At 39.6% G+C, this 21,243-nt stretch overlaps 1 protein-coding gene across 1 annotated transcript in view; it reads left to right on the plus strand.

Moving 5' to 3' along the window:
- lama2 (laminin, alpha 2) overlaps positions 1-21,243 on the plus strand; it is a 165,018-nt gene that overhangs the window by 138,478 nt on the left and 5,297 nt on the right. Inside the window, exons 48-64 of the mRNA XM_070925380.1 lie at positions 41-223; positions 592-597; positions 1,315-1,469; positions 1,974-2,117; positions 4,310-4,443; positions 5,778-5,937; positions 6,032-6,156; positions 6,547-6,709; positions 7,232-7,376; positions 7,691-7,829; positions 9,007-9,127; positions 10,385-10,540; positions 11,333-11,386; positions 15,409-15,560; positions 15,702-15,878; positions 16,940-17,129; positions 19,446-19,529. Of these exons, the coding sequence (XP_070781481.1) occupies positions 41-223; positions 592-597; positions 1,315-1,469; positions 1,974-2,117; positions 4,310-4,443; positions 5,778-5,937; positions 6,032-6,156; positions 6,547-6,709; positions 7,232-7,376; positions 7,691-7,829; positions 9,007-9,127; positions 10,385-10,540; positions 11,333-11,386; positions 15,409-15,560; positions 15,702-15,878; positions 16,940-17,129; positions 19,446-19,529 (2,288 nt within the window). The remainder of the gene's footprint in view (positions 1-40; positions 224-591; positions 598-1,314; positions 1,470-1,973; positions 2,118-4,309; positions 4,444-5,777; positions 5,938-6,031; positions 6,157-6,546; positions 6,710-7,231; positions 7,377-7,690; positions 7,830-9,006; positions 9,128-10,384; positions 10,541-11,332; positions 11,387-15,408; positions 15,561-15,701; positions 15,879-16,939; positions 17,130-19,445; positions 19,530-21,243) is intronic.

The following is a 21,243-nucleotide window of genomic DNA, read 5'->3' on the forward strand; positions in this document are numbered from 1 at the left end:
CATCTCTGTAGTTTTTGTGTTTCTGTTTTTTTAATGACAGACACAGCAGCTAAGCTAGCAGCCACAAAGGCTGTAGCAGCAGATGCTAACGCCACGGCCATAGACGTCCTGGAGCGCCTTGGGGATTTGAACCTGCGACTCCATGGCCTACAGGCGAACTATAGCGAGCTGGAGGACACTGTCAATGCAGCCAATCAGATGATCCAGGACCCTGAGAAAAACAGTAAAGTGCTTTACTTTTGGCTAGAAACATAGTAACGTCGGCTAGTAGTAATAAGTAAAAGCAGCAAGAAAATCTTTCTCTATTTTGGATATTAAAGTCAGAAAAGTGTTTTTTGGCTCATTTAGCATTGGCTTATGAAATATTTACCATTGGGGGAAAAAAGTCACTAAGAACTGTTACTGCACAAAAATGTTTTGCTTTTGAAGTGCTTTTTGTGACAAAGTGGGTTTGTTTATTTCCCCTTTACATACTTCATTTGTGTTTTACCTCCTAAACATTCTAGTTTCATCAACAAAGTAATAACAAAACCTTGAAACTCAACCAACCTGACATTTGTCTCCCTGTCTCTCTTTTTTCAATCCCCACAGCCATCAGTATGTATATTTCACTTACCTTAATAGAAGCTAATTTTATTATAAGTGGTGCACCAATACCATGTTGTAATTACCAAGATATGATGAGAGTAATGTTTCCTCCCTGCCAGCACACATTTTTAGTCATTTGAAGGCCTGGCTTATTAGATAATTTGCTGGGACATTTTAAAATCACCACTTAAACACTGTATCATCAACGGCATCGTGTGAATTTGGTGTTTTGAGCTTAATCTATATCACCAATGTCAAAACGATCTGATTTCAACAACAGTATTGGAGCACCATGCATTGGTTTAATGACCATCTTTAATAGCTACACAATAAACAGTAGTTGCTTCTAATAATGCCTCCTTTCTGCTCTGCTGGAGCATGATAGCTCTGCTCACTGCAAAGCATGGAGCTCTTTATTTTTTTCTATCTCTCTTTCTTCCCATATTTCTTTTTCAGTTTCAAGCCTTTACAACGTATAATAGTAAATAGTGTAGAAATGCTAAGCTACACTAATTGTTCGGCTCTCACAGGCTTCCCCATCTTTCTCGCTCTTCCGCCATATTTCTCCTGGTTCTTTGAATAATATCTGTTATTTCCTCAGCTGCCATTATTTGTCACCCTTTCCTCACCCTTCACATGCTAGCTCTCTCATCTATAATGCACTATATATCCATGATGATACCTACTGTACTGTATCGCTACTGCACTTTATCTCTCTCTCCTCAGTCCACGCTGCAGGAGCTAAAGTGAAGGATTTAGAGGATGAGGCCGACAGGCTGTTGGAGAAGCTGCAGCCAATCAAAAAGCTGCAGGACAATTTGAGGCGAAACATCTCACAAATCAAGGAACTGATCAACCAAGCCAGGAAACAAGCTAACTCAGTAAGTTGTCAACACACTGACATGTACAGCAGCTTGATCATATTTGAGAAGAGTTTATGTCGTGTATGACAACACGATCACGGCCTCAACAACAGTTTTTTGTGTATTATTTATGCTGTACTTCCTGCAGATCCATTTTAATGGTCATTTGTAAAAGTGTCAATCTATTCTTCTTTTCCTTAAAAACCTTTTCCATTACAGTGGTTTAAGGCTTTTTTCACGATCTGAGGAATACATTTCTTACCAAATATTAGATTTTATATTGCTTCAGTTTTGGTAACATTGGCAATGTTTGAAAGTTAAGTCAAGATTTACGGCAAATATTGGAAAAAAATTTTTTATCTAAAGCCATGACATGTGTATGACACTACAGACAAGTCAACAGCAGACTAACTTTAACTCCGTTTTGCTACATATAAAATAAATAACTAAAAGACAAGACAAAAGCATGAAAATTCATGTGAATATTTTCCTCATTTCTCGTCTCTTTCTTCCTCTTTCCAGATCAAAGTATCAGTGTCATCAGGTGGTGACTGTCTCCGTAGTTACCGCCCCGATATCAGGAAAGGGAGGTACAACACCATCGTCCTGCACGTTAAAACCACCACACCTGATAACCTGCTCTTCTACCTGGGATCAGCCAAATATGTAAGTATACAGTTTTCTTATTTAGTGTACAGCACAAATTAGCACAAAAACAACATCATCTATTTATTTATTTTTATTTTTTACTGTATAGACTTTTACTCAGTTTTCTCATCCACATTTTCAACAACATGCATTTGCATTGTAATAATACATTGCTGATTAACTTTCATTAAGTTTTTGGGGTAACTAATATGTCTTTATGGCTCTGGGGAACAAATGGTCAAACTTATATATGTCATATCTATACCATATCTATATGGCTTTGGTATTTTTTGCTGACCACATAGAAAATCCAGTTGACAGTTTCATATTTTTAAATGTTTCATATTAAAGCATTAATCATATTTAATACAATGTTGAGGTGCTCTATATTGTGTAGCATTTATCATACTTGAAAATGCCTGCGTTACAAAAGTGTGTGTGTATATAAACATACACACACAGAAGTATACATGCACAGAGAGAAGCACAGCCTTGCGTTCCTCTCTCTCAGCCACACACACACACACACACACACACACACACACACAGCCTACACATACTCCCAGAGTGATTTGTCTAATATGAGAATAATTAATACTTCTTGACAAATACTCACTAACACCCCTATAAACATAGCACCCTGCTGTTTTAAGGTACCACTGATAACAAGTGTGCATATGTGTGAGTATGTGTGTGTGTGTCCTAAGGAGCAGCAGCAATTAACAACAAGTTTGTGTTGCTATCTGCTTTAGCCTGATTTCCCCTGAGAAATCACAGCTTTGCTTCATTTGACTGGGAAGTCTTGAACGCGCATGCACGTGTCTGTGTTTTTGTGTGTGTCTTTCACTAATATCTCTAATAGTGAAGAATTCAGTATGAATAGTAATGCTCTGTTTGTGTGCGTGTATGTGTGCATGCACCTCTAACATTTCACTAATAGTGTGTAATGCTAGTTGAATAATAACGATGCTGCCCTGTGATCTGTGCTAATGAATAATCGCCATTACCCTGGAGAGACTAGAAAGATAAGTGTGTGCGTGTGTGTGTGTGTCATTTGTGTCTTCAAATGTGACTCCCTAATAATCTCTAATTGTGCATAATACTATATGAATAATAATGCTGTGTATATGTGTGTTAGAGTGTGTACTTCAGAGACAGCATCCAGATGAGGGCATATGCTCAAAATTCTCTTATTAATTTTTTTGGCTCATACATAAGTAATAAGACCATTAATCAAAATACAGCAAGATCCTGTGAAATCCACTTATAGAGACAGATGGAGAAAACTTCAGCCTTTGTACCCTCAGAATAGACCAGAGCTGGGTGTGAAGTTGCTCATTCACTATTCCCTGCATGATAAATACTCTATAAGGTTCTCTGTAGTTAGTAATAAATTGAGACTTTGGACACTTATTAATCATCATTCCACATCAATGCCAACAGTGTTGCATAACTCCTGTGTTCTGTCCTCCCAGGAGCAACAGCAAGGCTTTGCATTATACAATTTTCAACTAAAAGTAGTGAAACTGTTATGGACGTTACTTTTTTATTACAGAATTCTGATATTAAATTGTTTCCCAGTTGCACAGTTTGATACATGGCATTTGCGCCTGGTGGCCAGAGGTTTACCTGACGACCTCTGGTTGAGACTTGTGAGGTCTGATGATCAGTATGCATATCTTGCCTGAATTAAAACCTAAACTTGACCTATTTTATCTGCTATCTGATTACCGTGCAGTCATTCACAGTCATGCATGTTAATGTCAGGCTGAAAGGCCTCTGGTTGTGTGTAGTGGGGGCAAATCCACTGCTGACGAAAGCTACTTTCACCAGCTTTTCCTCCGACTACAATTCAGTTTCTGGTTACATTGCTGCCAGAACCACTTTCACAAAGTGTTGGATTAGTTGAGAAATTTCCACCGAGGTTTACCATGTCTGTTTTTCCCATCCCAGCATTATTTAAACTCCCCTGACTTTACACATGTAAGATCCATTGTTTTTGGGTCTTGACTTATTAAGTCAGGACATCTCAGCCTCTACTGCTTCTCTTGTGAGACCCCCAACTTAATTGGCTCATTGCATTGTTATTTCTCTATCTCTCTTCTCTTCCTTTCTCTCTTCAATTCCTTGACTATGTTGAAATGATAGCTCATCACAAGCATAGCACTTTATATACAGTATGTTCAGCGTATGTTTTCTGTGTGTCTCAGGTTGATTTCCTGGCCTTAGAGATGCGTAAAGGGAAGGTGAATTTCCTTTGGGACGTGGGTTCAGGTGTGGGAAAGGTCGAATATCCCCATCACACCATCCATGATGGGAACTGGCACAGAATAGAGGCGTCTCGGTAAGAAGTTTGCACACACGTAAATGAATATGCTCTGTTTCTCTTCTTCTTCTTGACACATTTATATGTAATGTTTCTCAAACAAACACGTTGGCTACAATACAAAGAATAGTCACATCTTACATTTCACCTTGGATATTGAGAAGCACAATGATGATGCATAGCTCATGCACTTATACTATATACTCATATTCATACATGCATACATACATACAATTCAAGTTACAATTCCTAAATGTTTCATAGGATATTTTTGTTCAACCCCTTGAATTAAACCTGAAAGTCTGCACTTCAATTGCATCTTAGTTGTTTCATTTCAAATCCAATGTGGTGGCTTGCAGAGCCCAAACCATGAAGATTGTGTCACTGTCCAAATATTTCTGGGCCTAACTGTATATACATACATACGCATCCTCAAACATGCACCTACAAATTGAGGTTACAATGTTAGAAAGTGGCATCACAAAGGACACCCATTACAGAGCAAACAGATAGATTCACTCACATGCAAATGTGTGTATATATGTATGTAAATGATCCTACAAACATTTATAGACCTTATTATTTATCTATGTTAAACTCAAACTCTCCGGCCCTGAAACATTTAGTCTCTATTGAATGTATGTTGGAATACAAACACTGAGATGCAGTACAATATTTATTTAGCATGAAGAATTGAGATACATTTTAGCAATTACATTTTATAAATGTGGAAAAAGAAGTGGAGGTGTGGCACTGATTTATTCACCTTGCCCTCACTATAACCTAATCTAACCAACAACAGCCAATACTAACAGCAAAAATAAACCAACCTAACAACTACATTTCATGCTTCACATGGGAAATCAAGAGTTTGCAGCCTTGACAGCCTGTGGCACATCATTACATAGATACAGTGTATTCTAGCAGATCCAGTTTTTCTCTGTGAAAGCTGAAGTGGTGCTGTATGCAGACCGTCCAACACAAGACCCATTCACACCATGCAGAGGTCCCACCTGCACCATGTGTTACCATCCGGGAGATTTCCCAAATGTGCTTTCCAATTGGATCACACAGACTATAAGTCTTAAAAATGTTCCCCTACATGACACAGAAATGCTGTTCCTCCTTTGAAAACAAACTCCAAGGTGGGAGATTAATTTCACTGTAAAGCTCAGAGGTTCCACTGCTACAAACTGGTTCCGCTACGTGTTTCTATCATTCATCTTTAGCACCAAGAGTTCATAAAAACTGATTCCAAGTGTCTGCAACTTCTTCAGTCATTGTAATGTCTTCCAGCAGATACAGAATGGCAAACAAAATAACATACACACCCGTTCTCTCTCTGTCTCCAGTAATGGGTTGAATGGCACCATATCAGTATATCCTCTGGAAGGCTCTATGGCTGGTATGATGCCGACCCCAGCCAGTGCCAACTCGCCAACGGCCTACACCATCCTGGACGTTGACCAGAACGCCTACCTGTATGTAGGAGGAATACTCGGCACTGTCAAGGTATGTCTGTCTGTCTGTCTGTCTCTTTGCCTGTGTCTAACAACATCAAGAAACATTTTCTTTTTCACACTATTTTCCTCCTTCTATCTGTTAGAAAGCAGAGGCAGTAAGAACAACAACATTCACAGGCTGCATGGGGGAGACATTCTTGGATGGCAAACCTATTGGACTGTGGAACTACAGAGAGAGACAGGGAGACTGTAAAGGATGTGTTGTCAGGTATACAAACACTTATTCACAAGGTCATTCATATTTTTTTAGAAATTGCAATATTTTATTCTTTTTTTCTCCTTGATTCCCACTATCATTATACCTTTCCTATTTATAATGGATGTTATAAAATCATACATTTGTATTTAGGTTTACATAATCTGCTGTTGTGTTATGAAATTGAATTTATGGGATTAAAAACAACATTCAGTCAGTTTTCTTATGGATCTTGTGGTAATTTTAATATTCAAGAGGCCACTTCATCATCTCCGTCTTGCTACTTTATTTTTCTATAATTTATTTTTGTGACATTTCAAACTTCTTTGACAGTTGGACAGGAAACAATAGTAAAGCAATATAGCAATGGTCATTTTAGCAATTTTATTTATTTATTTTTAGCCCCCAGCGTTTGGATAGTGAGGGGATAGTTCAGCTGGATGGTGAAGGCTACGCCGCAGTGGGACGACCCACCAGGTGGAACCCCAATGTTTCCACTGTGACCTTCAAGTTCCGCACGTTCTCCTCCGAAGCCCTGCTCATGTATTTGGCTACTGAAGATATGGTATGTATGCAACAAAGTGAAACCCAAATGATTGTAACCCATGAAAAGAGCCCGGATAACTAAACTCTGCTTTAAATATTTTACATTGTAAGGGCTCAGACTGATCAATAACAAGTACGTTTACTAAGTCACATTTTTAGAACAACTAAAAGTACAATAATCAAGACGTGCAGAGGCCAAGGCTTTAGTACTTTTGCCCTATGACTGTGTCAAATGGTGATATCACTGTCTAAGGTTTACACTATATACTGATTGTGTCCAAACTTTGGTTACTAACTGCATAAAGTGAAAGCCTCTGTTATGTGAAATCTAGTTTTGATCATATTTTAACCATGGTCTAGAAACCTCCTCAGCCGGTTGGGTAATAACACCTTTCAAGCGTCTGGGATAAACTCATAAATCTATTAAAATAATAGTTTCTCAAACTATTGAATATATATATAATAGCCTACTGTTATTGGAATGTTATGGGATTTCAAATGTCAGTACCTCACAACACTTTCTCCCCGGCTGTCTCTGTAGAAGGACTTTATGTCCTTGGAGCTGTCAGGGGGCAAGGTGAAGGTGAACTTTGACCTTGGGTCAGGAGTTGGCGATGCCATATCAGCTAACCGCCACAATGATGGACGCTGGAAATCCCTCACAATGTCACGGAACAAGAAACAAGGTACACACAACAACAACAGTCTACATTCGCAAAATACTAATTACACATAAATACATATGAAATGTTTAAATTGTTGGTTTAAGCAGGTAGTCGCCTGTAAATATCTCTTTTTCAAGGAAGACCTTTGCGCGTGAACAAACATACCCAGGTTAAGCACAGACAAACATACAGAAATTCACAAAAATCAGGCAACTTACATGTCCAATAGAAATTCCACATTACAGAAAGCAATTGGCAACAAGATAGAAGAGATTTGTTCAATCTCAAAGTATATTTTTTCTTTCTGCCTTTTCTGTTGTTATGTCTCTTTAAAGCCACGGTGACCGTTGTGGACATCGACAGTGGTGCTGAGGAGAAGATAGTTGCCACATCTCAGGGTTCAGCTACTGGTCTGAACCTCAAGGAAGCACAGAAGATCTATTTTGGAGGGCTGCCTACCATTGGAAACTACAGGTACACACACACAGTTTTAACATCATACATGTGCACATTTAGACCCTCATATATAGTGTGCATGTATTTATTGTGAAGTAGACCATAATATGTAAGATATATTGATGATGATATTGGGTAATTTGATTTGCAATCTTTCTAATTCATATGTAATGGCGTTTTAACACATTTTTCATTATGTAGACACTTTGATGCTGTAAAATTAAGCTGCTAATAGGGCTGTTTTTTCCAGATTTGGTTGTTGACCAAGTACAATCAGCCTCTTCACAACCAATTAGACGGTTGAGTAGAAAAACTTGACTAGTTGAGATGAGTCATTAGGTGAAACTGTGTTTGTAGAAAGTATGCTAATGCTTTAATATCATGTTTTGTCTTAACAGCATGACAGCCAGGTAAATAAATAAATCTCATAATCAGACATATAGTACATTTTATTGTATATTGCCCTCTGCATGAGGCTAGCCATGCTGATGATGCTGTATAGCCCACAGTGTATATGTTTGTTTGCATCTTGGCTGGCGCCTGTAGGCTCCTGCTCCTCAACACAGCGGCTGGAAATCACATTCTCTATCTTTTTATTAATCTGAATTTGACGTTTGTCTGTTCAGCAACATTTAGGTGGAATTTCTCACATTTATGACTCTGCCTTACAGGCATCAGCGCCATAATCATATTCAAATTGTATTTTAGATGCGGATCTAAGTATCTCTACTAATTATTTGTAGCACTGCAAGCAACAGTTTTTGCTGAGCTACAAAAGTAAAGCCATAATTCACTGAAAACAATTCCAAAGGTGCATTACACTGCTAATACCATGATCAGTGTGATCACAGCCCAAGATTATCTGAAGGTGGAGCATTTTTTCTCCTTTCCTCTTGAATAATACTGCAACCTGGACAATGCCTGACATTACATCAAAATCAACTGTGCTAAAAACTGATTCATATAATAAATCCCAATTTATTCATATTGACAATACTGACAAACGGCATATTCAGATTACTCTTGTTGTTGATGTCACTCTGCTTCTGGATACATGATGCAATAGCTTCACTGCTGCAGTAATATAGCTTTTTTTTTATTCTATTACACCGCTGAGACACAGGAAATCCCATGGAGTTTGACATTTTATTAGCTATACATACTCTTTACTAAAACTGTTATAATGTCTTTATAGGCCAGAGGTCACTCTGAAGCGATATGCCGGCTGTCTTCGGGAGATTGAAGTCTCCAGGACTCCATTTAATCTCCTCAGCAGTTCAGATTATACTGGGGTCACTAAAGGATGTTTTGTAGAGGTAAGAGTGTCCACTTAGCTGTAGGTTTATGCCTCTACAGTTATTTAAACTCTTAAAACACTCAGATATTACAGACGTATGATGCCTGCTTGCATTTATATACTTACTGAAGATACACTGTAAAATGTATTTAATGTGTCTCGCTAGTTTAATGAAGTTAGTAGAGCATGTAAAGTTCATCTGCAGCACAGTATTTTCAGAAAACACATTTGGTAAAACCTTGCTGTTGAATAGCATTTACTTATAGTAGTAGATAATGCTATTTAACGTCTGTTTATACGTGTCAGAATGTCACTGAATAGAAGGTGAGTGAATATGTACATGGAAAATGAATATATTACATAAATGATTTTTGAAAAGGTCATTACATGTATAACCTGACCTCTTCCTCTGGTTCACCCATTCTTGACCCTGCCTCTTGTGCTTTTCCTACCTGAGTGTGTCTCTTTCTCTCTCATTAGCCATTCACTTTACAATGTTTCTTTACATTACTTTATTCAGGAAATAAATGTGACTGTAAATATAAAATATGAAGATAGAGAAAGTGAAGCTATAGAGTGAAGGTCAGAAATCTAATAACCAGTTCAAACTGTTGTACTAGCCTAATATGTACACACTTGAATCACCCTTTATATTTGATTCAGTCATGCATGTTTTCCTCTAAAAACACACATACATATGCATTGAATGTACATTGGAGTTTCCAAAGCCATTCAAGGCATTCACTATGATTTCTATACACAAGTTGCATTAATTCACGCAAACATGCGGCCATGCTCCCAGTGCACAGAGACTGTATGAGAGATTATAAAGGCCCAGGGTTGAGTGTGCGTATAATTAATGTCTTTCTATTCCTCTTATCTGTTTTATTTTTTCCTCCATCAATCACTCTGCTATGCTACAAGGATGAGAGTTTCTGTGTGAGTGTTGTGTGTACGTGTGAGTATTTCCGCTTTGCAACCACAAGTGGATGACGGCGCATTTGATAGTTTTTGTAAAACTGCATGCCTCTAAAAGTTGTCTCTTGTAAGAGTCAAGCCTTGACTTGACTAAAACCTCAGAGGGAATTTAGTCTGGTCACATAATTCATCACAACATTGATCAACCAAACTCTGCTATTTTTTTCACTACTTTTACTTTTCCTCTTTTTTTTTTTTTTTACTTTTCCATCAGACTGTGATTTGTAAAATTTAGGAGTAAACAATTTGTCTATTGATTGATGTATACTGAAATACAAATTTCATCTCTGTCTCACAGAACCTGTACACAGTCAGTTTCTCTAAGCCGGGATACATGGAGCTGGGTGGCCTGTCGCTGGCGGTGGACACAGAGATCAGCCTGTCGTTCAGCACTCTGGCAGACACTGGGACCATATTGCTGGCAGTAGGCGGACCTTCACAAATCAGCCAGCAGGTTCGGTTTCATCTTTTCCATTTAAGCTGTGACTCACTTCCTTTAGGTTAGCGCTTTATTTTACTGGTCCGTCATTTCCAAATAATTTCCGAATGATTCTAGAAAGTTTCCTGGAAAGAACTACGTGATTTGGTACTAATTATAGGGAAAATAGGAAAAGTTACATTTTTAAACCAAATAAATAAATAAATTATTGTATACTTTATTCTTTATATATGTTTACGTTCAGCTGATCTGAACTGACGAAAAGACTCTGGATCTGGCTACAGTAAAATTAATTTAAACTGATTCATTGGAAGTATACAAAATTACCACTGTTTCTATATAATCCATATAATTAGTACCAAATTTCATAGTTCTTTCCAGGAAACACCTTGGTAATTATTATGAAATGATATAAAAATTGTGGACCCCTAAAACAAAGAATGACCAAATTAATACACACACAAGGCAGGGAGATCAGACCGCTCCAGGAAGATCTCGTAAAAAATAAGTATATCATTTTTTGAAAACCAATTTTCTTTCTCTTTGTGAGAACTCATGGACAGCTGCATTTAATGTCCTTGTAACTGTAAAGTAACTGCAAAAACTGTATGCTGTGACAAGTCCTTACTGTTTACCGTTATTATGTGGTATGAAAACAGTTGCAGTTGTTGTGAAACATGTTGGGAAAAATCACATGTTGTATTATGCCCCTTCAATCTTTCCCTTGCTGCACGTGCTAACAAAATGTGTAATGTTATTTGTTAACAGCATTATTCGCCCATTTTTCTGAAAATCTTTCCTCCTCAGGCCCGGAACGCAAACCTCTTGAACTCCAAGCGAAGACGCAGACAGTCTGGAGAGGTGGGTTCAACACATGGACACACTCATGCACACCCAAATACTGCACTTATGAAAACGTCACCCCTTTCCCGTCACTTCGGGTTTTCATAAGTGCATATTAATGCGATTTGCATTTGTTGGCAACTGGGCTAATTGGATTGTCTTTTATCCAAAACACACACACACAGAGAAATGTCCATTCACAAAGACACGTTCACAGAGCGGCCGTTGATCCGTCACTGTAGCTACCTTAGCTTTTAGCTGACCACGCAAACACACACACACACACAAGCACCTTTACTCTAAGTGAATGAAGTTTCCATGAGTGCATATTAATGAGATTTTAGTTTGTTGGCAAGTATGCTGATTAGATTGTCTTACGGCTGAAAACACTCTCACTCACTCACACACAGACAAGTCCCTGTACTGATACTGCACTCTTTCATCCTGATCACTGATAAATAAATAAATAAATAAATAGATCCATTATTTAAGTATTTGGTGTGTATTGTGTTTGCACATGCATTCGTATTTGCAGGTTTGCCTATGTGTGTATGTGCATGTGTGGGTACCTGTTTCTATGTTTATGTGCGTGCCTGCGTGTTTTAGTGTAACGTGTATCTGTGTGTGAGAGTGAGGGGACAGAGGGTTACCTCCACCTTATCCATCATCACTGGTTGTTGAGCGCATAAATCTATTTTTACTAACTATGCTGGCAGGCAGGGCGTGTGTGTGTGTGTGTGTGTGTGTGTGTGTGTGTGTGTGTGTGTGTGTGTGTGTGTGTGTGTGTGTGTGTGTGTGTGTGTGTGTGTGTGTGTGTGTGTGTGTGTGTGTGTGTGTGTGTGTGGAGAAAGGTTAAGCGAGGTTAAAAACACCATCAACTCAACTTGGCCCTGACTAATGGATGTTTTAGAGAGGGACAGAGAGACGGGGAGGGAAAGAAGGGGACAGGAGACAAAAGGATGGAGGAATAGAGGAGAGAGATTTAGAGGTGAAATGAAGGATAGAGGTGAAAGAAGAGAAATGAGGGAGGATAACGGAGGAGAGGACAGGACAGAGAGGGGGGAAATGAAGTGATGGGGAGAGTGGATAGACAGAAAGAGAAAACGGTCACAGAGAGGAGAGATGAAAAGAAAAGGAGGACGAAGCTTGGAGCAGAATAAGGGAAGCTGAGATGAAAGAGAGTATAGGGAGAAGAGAGGAAGAGGGAAAGACGAGAGGGATGAGAGAAAGTAAGAAAAGATGTTCAGCTTGAAGATTCACAAAAGCGTTTGGTGTCGCAGAGAGATGATCAGTCGGGTGGAGGGCCGGCCATGATGTTGGATGTGAGAGCTGCTCACATCTCTGGCTGAAACAATAGATATCTCATCGTATAAAATGAGATATCAAGACTTTGCTGATCCAAGAGCACCAATGCTTAGAACTGAGTTTGAAATACAATCCCCATACCCTCTGAAAAAGCACCTCTGGTTTTCTTTCCCAGTCCAGATAGAAAGAATTAGGATTGTTTGTTAGCTTACATGTTACCGTAGCTACAGCACTTTATGGAGGAGATTTATGGGCTCGTGACTCACAGCAAAAGCAAATACAAGCAAACAAGCAAAAATAGATAAATGTAGTTATGATTTTTCCATTTAGTATTATTGATTGTTTGCAGATAACCTGACTGTAGGATTCATTTGAGCCCCAATGCTGCCCCATCCTATGGTGAAATCTGATTTGTTTAAATGACAATGGCAAGACTACTTTGCTCTCCACGAAGATGAATCTTTCCATAATGCTAATCTCAGCACGATTATTATTTAATCTGCCCGTTATTTTCTCTGTGAAGTCTGAAAATGTCTATTACAATTTCCGAGATCACAAATTTAGAACCAGCAGTCCAAAACCCAGAGATGTTCAGTGTTTTTTGTGGATTGACTGATCAATGAATTGAATGAATTGTTGATCAGTGGACATCAAACCAGGCTCCCTCTGTCTGTTGTTGTGTGTTGTTACAGCACGGCTTCACAATGAAGAGGTTAGATTGGTTCAAAAATATTAAACAAACAACAAAACCCTCTGCATTCTGTACTGATTTCAGTCAGGGGTTGCGCCTGCTGCACTTGGACAAACTTACACCAAAATGTGCACACACGTGAAACCCAAAGCCAAAATATAATCATACATGTATAAACTTCAAAAGCTGACAGATTTAAAATATTGAAGGTAGCAGAGATGTGTGTGTGAATGTTTTACAAATGTGTATAGGCATATTTAGTTTCTCTGGTTATATGTCCACATGTCTATCTCTGTGTGTGTGTGTGTGTGTGTGTGTGTGTGTGTGTCTGTGTGTCTGTGTGTCTGTGTCTGTGTGTGTGTATTTTGTTTCCTTCATTTTATAAATTCATGTGTTGCCTTTGTCTGTATGTGTGACATGTGTATGCGTCTGTGCACCTGTGTGTATGTGCATGTGCATGCCTTTGTGTCTGTATCTGTGTGTGTGTGTGAGAGAGAGAGAGAGAGACGGTGCAGCGAGAGGCATGTTGTAGCTACATCTCAGTTCAATTTGTCCCCGACCTCAAATTGAAATTCCATTTTCAGGTGGTAAATTGTCTCCCACTTCGCCCTCTGGCACACAGTGAATTAAAATTCAAATTAGCCTGACCCTGCACCACTGCTCTCCAGCACCTCTCTGTCTGTCTCCCTCTTTCTCCCCCCCCCCCCCATCTCTATCTCGCTCGCTGTTTTGCTCTCTGCCCTCTCATCTCTTCCCCCTATTATCCTCTCCTCTCTGTTCCTCTCATCTCTTGTTATCCTTTCCTCCCTGCTCTCCCCTCCTCTCCTCCTCACTCCTCTCTTACCTCTCTTATTTCCCCCCAATTTCTCTCTATATACTCTCTCCTTAGTCATTTCCCCTTTGACTTTTCTCTGCTCTTTAATCCCCAGTCTCTCCTCCCCCCTGCTTGTCTTTTCTCCTCCCTTCAATTCTTATCTGTCTGTTTTACCTTGTGTCCTTCCTTTCTCCTCTTCCCGACAAACATTTAAAAAATTATAACATGCAGGAGGTGGGCAAGTTTATTACTAACATCATGGTGTGATAATATGGTCGGGGGTAAAATTCTTAATGGAACAGTTTTGAACAGATGAACTTTGATTATTTAGATCCTCTCTTCATAAATTGATGCAGGTAGCAACAACCGCTGACAATTTAACTTTGTTGATGTTTTGAATCTGAATGTATTCCAATCATATTCATTCATTGTTCGATAGTATTAAATTGGTGATATTTATTTATGGTTTTCCTGGTTTGACAAAGAAATCTTAACAAGGTCGAGTCACTACATTTTTCCAGACATTTATTCCACATTAAAGACAGCTGAAAGCTCAGGGAAATTACTGTTATAAACTTCTGTCAAGAATACATTTTCACAGTCAGCTCTCAGGGTGCTCAAGTTCCACTTTGTTATTTCTAGGAAGTGATCTTTAAAATGATTCTTATTGGCAATTTTATCCTCTGTATTTATTGTAATTGCATTTTTTCTTGTGAGATATTTTGTTATCATTTTTCGGTTTTTAGTCTGTAACAGACTGTTATTGCTGCGTACTGTTGCCAGGAGACTCTTGAAAAGAGCTTTTCTTTTTTTTATCTCAAGAAGAGTTTCTCTGTTAAAAATAAAGGATCTTTTTTTAAATACATCCACACTTGCATGGGTTTATATCAACTTCTACTTAACACTTACTACGACTTAACTTCATAATTCTCACTTTGTTGTTTGTTTCAGTTGCCCATGTTGAGTACATAATATATGGAGTCTAATACCTCCACTACTCTAGCCTTTTCAATCAGCAATCTTAGATGAATTGGCTTTTTAGGTGTGTGTATTCTGTATATAGTGTATATAGTGGTGGTTGGTATATAATGAATTTCAAAGCCCTTCACTCGTGCATCAACATGAGCTTTACCTTCTCCATTTCATCTCCTCTCCCCAGCTCTGTGTACTGAGAGTAGTTTGGATGTTCAGATTTCCACAGCTAATAAAGTTTATCTCCAATTCCTGCAGCCCTACCTCTCAGTCATGCTGAACAGAGGCTCTCTGGAGGTTTTGGTGTTTACCGGCAGCCACAGTCCACGTCGTGTTATCAGACGACCTGAGCAAGGCATACTGAATGATGGGAGGGAGCACTCTCTGCGCATAGAGAGGCTACCCGGCAGGTGGGTGTTTGTGTGTCTGTTCAGTCTGTCTGTGTTTCCTACCTGTGCAACAGCACCTTTTGTCGCTGTTTAAGACTTTTACTCAATTGAATACTGTTTGTGTGTGTGTGTGTGTGTGTCTTTGTGTGTGTTTTCGACCAGATCCTTTGCAGTTCAGGTGGACGAGGAGGCCAAGAGGGAGGCAGCACTTCCCAATGACCAGCCAGTGGGCTTGCAGCGTATCTTCCTCGGTGGTATTCCTGCAGAAGTAGAGCAGACGTCCAACAGAGCCAACGTCCCATTCCAGGGATGTATATGGAACCTCATGGTCAATACTGTGTACGTAACATCTAGTCTATATATGCAGCCAGGTGTCTATTTATTGAAACAGAGATTGGAACTGTGGACTTGATCTTATTCAAATGTACAGTATGTTCTGGGGGCATGATGGTAAAGTGGTCTTTTTGAAGTACCACTTTTGGAACAGAGTAGAGAAGTTGTTCTTTGTTGTACTGTTATACAATCTCCTTTCCACCATGCTTTCACACTCTTTGTAGCTGAATCACAGCCAAACCTGAATTTGAGTGACTGTGTGACCCCGGCCACTTCCTTGAGTAAAGATCTGGTCGCAATGCGAACAGAATCAGAACCATCCATCACGTACCGCACTGTCTTGCGATCTGATCAGACGAACATTTCTTTGAAATAACTGAAAATATTATTTTTGATTTTGATACATCCGCAGAGTAATATTGTTCTGACATCACAAGATAAATATGGGGCAAAAGAACAGAGTCAGCTTTTGATTTTAGATATTTCTCTGTGTTCCAGCATGTTAAAACACTGACACAGGCAGAACTGACCAGTTGGTTTTGCAGTAGACTTTAACTGTTCACCTTAAATGCACTGTATTAATACTCACGCTTCATCGTCCTAATGTTTACCGGCAGTGGACAACAGGCCTAATTCTGACTTCATACACTGTTTGGTTAAAGCGTAGTTAATATGATTGCCGGAGGTCATGATGATGATGATGATGATGATGATAAAGCCAGTGTCTCTTTCTGCCTGAACAGCAGTAATAGAGCTGTCCAACATCATAAACATACCCATAACTCAAATTACACCCCTCTCTCATCTTTGTGTGTTTGTTTGTGTTTGTCTGTCTATCGCTCACCTCATTTCACCCTTATCACCCCACCACCTTTAACTTCTACCTAATATACATCTGTCATTGAGTCCTCACCAATCTATATGGGTATATTGCTTAAAGATCTTTCAAATAGCTCTTACTTTAATTTGTTTTTCTAGCTGTTACACATGATCATACCATGGTAATGTTAAGGTGCGTGGTCTGTGTCTGTGATCTTTTTAAATCTAATTGCCCGTCCATCTCCCAGTCTCTCAGATTTCTCCCAGCCTGTGTCCTTTGAGAATGCCGAAATCGGCCAGTGCCCCAACCTCGCCCCTCCACCACCTCCACGTATTCTGCCAGAAGAGGAGGAGCTCGAGAAGGAAAAGGAGGAGACGAAGCCACACAGTCCTCCACCGACCCCAGCCCCTGTTGCACCACCTCCAGGTCCTCCTGCTGTAAGTGGCTCAAATTAACGTGGGAACACACACGACCTTCGACTACTAAACACTCATGGGCATAACTTTCATCATTAATATTTTTCAACAGAAAGATGCCAAGGTATCAAGGTAGAAATGAATTAAACATGTGAGTAAGTGAGGGATATTCATATTACACCAGATGGTCTTTATTGACAGCAATATAATGGCCATTACTTTTTTTTAAGCTGTTGGCACATGTACATACAGAGGCACATATATAGAGATACAGTAGAGGAAAAAGAAGCCCATATGCCAATATACACACACGTTTACAAAAGTGCACACGTCCTATTCCACCATATTCTTTTATTTCTATCATACGGTTACTCACACATACACACACAAACACACACCTACTTCTCTCTGATGGAATGCAGCCGTGGCCTCGTCGTGTTAGCTTAACGCTTCATCACATAGCAGTTGTACAGCCCATTAACTCTTCTTTATAGTCCCTTTAGCCTTGAGCCACTAAACTCCACCTCTGGCAACCTGTCATGCTATGCAGAGCCACGGCGCTACGCTAGGCTAACTGTGCATGCCATTTATGCTTTATGAGCCCACAGGAGCCAAGACACTCTCCGCTAACATTTAGCTACTATGCTAAGAGGCTGGTAGGAAATGAGTCATCCACATCATACCCTTAGCATAGGGATAGGCAAGATATATTTCACATATTTAATATGTTATAAGCCTTACAGCAGTCATAGGTTATCAGTTACCCAGTTACCTGCTAAACTGCACCTCTAAAAGGACATTGATCATGAAGCACAGAGCCAAAGAGATATGCCAGTTTAGCTGTGGGTTTGTTGCTTTATGGGCTGTAAGTTAATCTGCTTTATGATATACAGTAGACTACAGGCTGTGAGAATCCACAGCTCTTTGAGTCCCCATCTACATTTTAACAGATTCCCTGCAGTAAGTATCTTCATGATTCATGTTTTGTTTGTTGGGTATTTTGTTAATGTTGATCCTGTTGACTCTTGGAACAGCTTTCCATTATGGCCGCAACAAATTACAATATACAAGCAAATGTCTCACCAGACTAAAGAGGAAAATGGAAGGTATTTTTAAAAAGGTTTTAGGCCTTCAGAGGACATGACCTTTACTCCACCAGCATTACTTTTTGCAGATTATAGAGAAGGCCTTCGACTGGCCTTCGTTCCAAAGTGCAGTTTTTTGCATAGAGTGTGTCTTTCTTTGATTGTTATGACAGGCTGAAACACGACACTGGGTTATTCTGGTGATATTCTAAGCTACTTGGTTATTATGCAATTTGAAGGCCTTGTAGTCATTTATTCATGACTAAATTTGTAGAGACAGATACATAAACAAATCTTTCTTGAGCAAAACGTGGTCACGTGGCCATTTTTGTGTTTTAATGGATCATGTCATGTAGTTAAACACATGATGATTATGAAACCTCACTTTATAATGCCAGTTTTATAATTGAAGGGCACAGTAAGCACATTTTAAATTTCTATTTTGAAAGAGTTGTGCTGCTGCACCACGTGACAGAGCTCTGCACACAGGTTGCAACCTGCATTTTTCATCAACAGCAAAAGTTTATTGTCAGACTGAAGAAGTAAGTTGAATCACAGCTGACAGTAAACAACAGGCTCAGCATGTGCTTGAACAAAGAGGCTTCTTTATCTCCCACTTTTCTGTCACAACATATTCTGTTCTTCTGATTCTTGAGATAGTTGTGAGCGCCAATTTAGATGTTGAAGAGGCTCTATAAAGGGCACCTTTACAAGCTTCAGTGAACCTCTGAAGAATAAGATTCAGACTTCAGATTTCACTTTTTAAGAGTGTAATTCTTTTTTACTTGCTGTTCTGATTGATGATATCATGACAATTGCCTCTAATTAGCCTTTTGAATGGCAGCGCTCTAATTTCCCTCAGTCACACTGAAATTCAACATTAACAAAGTACAGCGTTGGTTCTCAGCTCCAGTACAAGATGTTATGGTTTACTTACTTATTCTTCTCCAGAGGTAACAAAATCTAACATGATCAGAGTCTAAGAGGGAAGAGAACCACTTTTATTTCATATTGTTCAACGTTCTTATAGTAATTATGCTTCAATTCAGGGTAAAAAAAAAAAAAAAGGGAGCTGGAGTCAAAACGTTTCTCCATTGCTTCATTAACTTCTTCAACCTTTTATGTGTATGACATCATTGCCTGCCTGTAGCCGATTGGAGGGCTGTGTGCTTGTCATAAACACTGTCACCATTCTGGCTCTGTGGCTGCCACTAATCCCCTTCCTTCCCGCTCCCCGACTGCTGACCTGCAGGAGGCCACGCCCCCTCCCACACCTGCTGCCACACCTGCTGCCGCTGCCCCGCCCACCACTAAACAGGAGCCCAGCGCTGACATGGTACACACACACACACACAAACTCACAGTAAAGGCTGGTAATATTCTATATTTTTTTGTTAACCAAATCCAACAATGCGTCTCTCAAAACTTCTGACTTCTTTACATTGTCTGTGACACTCAGCTCCAAGGCCATTGGTTCCTTTCGAAGATGTTAATCTTTAAAAATGACTATTCTTACTTGCTCTCTCCATTTACCTTCATGTCTTTTTGCAATCAATCTAGAATATTATAATTTACGGACATTGAAGTTCAGGTGGACGAGGAGGTTTTCTCATAAACCCTGTTATGGGATGATAGATTATTCCTGTTTTCCATTTAAATTGTATTTCTTTCTTAATTATTTTCAGTTTGAACCTATTTTCAGAGAGAAAGTCAGTTGAGTAAAGCTTTCCAACATCCATCTACCTGGTCTATTTGTACTGAGCTGCTTTGTGCAACCACAGTCCTCAAACAGTGGCCACTGACCAGCTCTACTTGAGCAGCTGGAGGTTACTGCAAGTGCTTTGCCCAAGAGCCCTTGACATTAGTTATTGAGAGAAGGGAGAGCCTTACTCGTTTAAAACCCAGTTGCTGACTCACATTATAGCTATTTCTTTTCAGGTGATTTAGTTGTTTACAGATAATGCTCAGAGATGCCTGCCTCCTTAGGATCTTGCAATTTTAGAGGTGTTGCATCTGCAGTATTAGTTGCCTTAAGCCTTTATAGTTTAATTTCAAGACCAAACTTTGAAACACTATTAAGCAATACAGTGACCAGTGGCATATACTTTAGGAACATTGCACAGTCTTTTAAATGGGTCCTGAGTTGAGCAGTAAAACATTTGGAGCTAAAGCTTATTACTACTAAAGAGTAGCTTCTCCAACATACAATAAGCAGACTGGAGACTTTTGATCTCTCAACTCTAACGACACACACAAAGTCCTGATTAAATGACTTCTGATTCTATTGGTGTGACCTCCAACCAAAGACTAGCCATTCTGAATGGAAGACCGTCTTCCTATTGTTAGCTTAATGGAAAGACGCAGAGGGGATGAGAGAAGGGGGGGGGGGGAGAAGAGGAGGATGAAAGAGGATAGAAGACAGAGAGGGGAGAGAAAAGGTGCAGCCATGGAGGAAGAGGAGGAAAGAGAGGGGTGAGTCTTTCTGAACAGAGCGGCGCCCGCCTTTTGTTGGCTTAATGGAAAGACGGAGGAAAGGAAGCGGGAGAAGAATGAAAGGAGAGGGAAGGAAAGAGCTTCTGAGCAAGTGACATCTCCTTTTGTTAGATAGGGAGAGAATGAGAAAGAGCAAAAAAAAAAAGAAGAGGGAGGTTGAGGAGGAGGAGCGGATATGAGGACAGAGCACGATAAGAGGTGAGTGTCAGCTGTAACAATGCAAGGTCACGGTGTGGGGAATGTCTTCACTTGAAAGAGAACAAGAGAGGAGAGGAGATTAAGACAGACACACACACACAGATGCTGTCCCTCTCTAACTTTGTCTCAAAATGACACTGGAGGTATGGCAAAGCAGCTTTGTTACTTAATAGGAGATGTATTTAAGAGAGGAAAGGAGAGGGCCCAGAAAGGAGAAAGAGGAGGTTTGGAGGAAAGGAGGAGAAACAAAGGAATGTGTAATAACTGGGGCAGAACAGGTGAGGACAGAGGGGAGGTATTAACAATTAGTGAGAAGCAGTGATGGTGGAGAACAGGTGAGGAAAGTAGAGAAGATGGAG

The sequence above is a fragment of the Enoplosus armatus genome, chromosome 19 (assembly GCF_043641665.1).
Source record: "Enoplosus armatus isolate fEnoArm2 chromosome 19, fEnoArm2.hap1, whole genome shotgun sequence".
NCBI lineage: Eukaryota > Metazoa > Chordata > Actinopteri > Centrarchiformes > Enoplosidae > Enoplosus > Enoplosus armatus.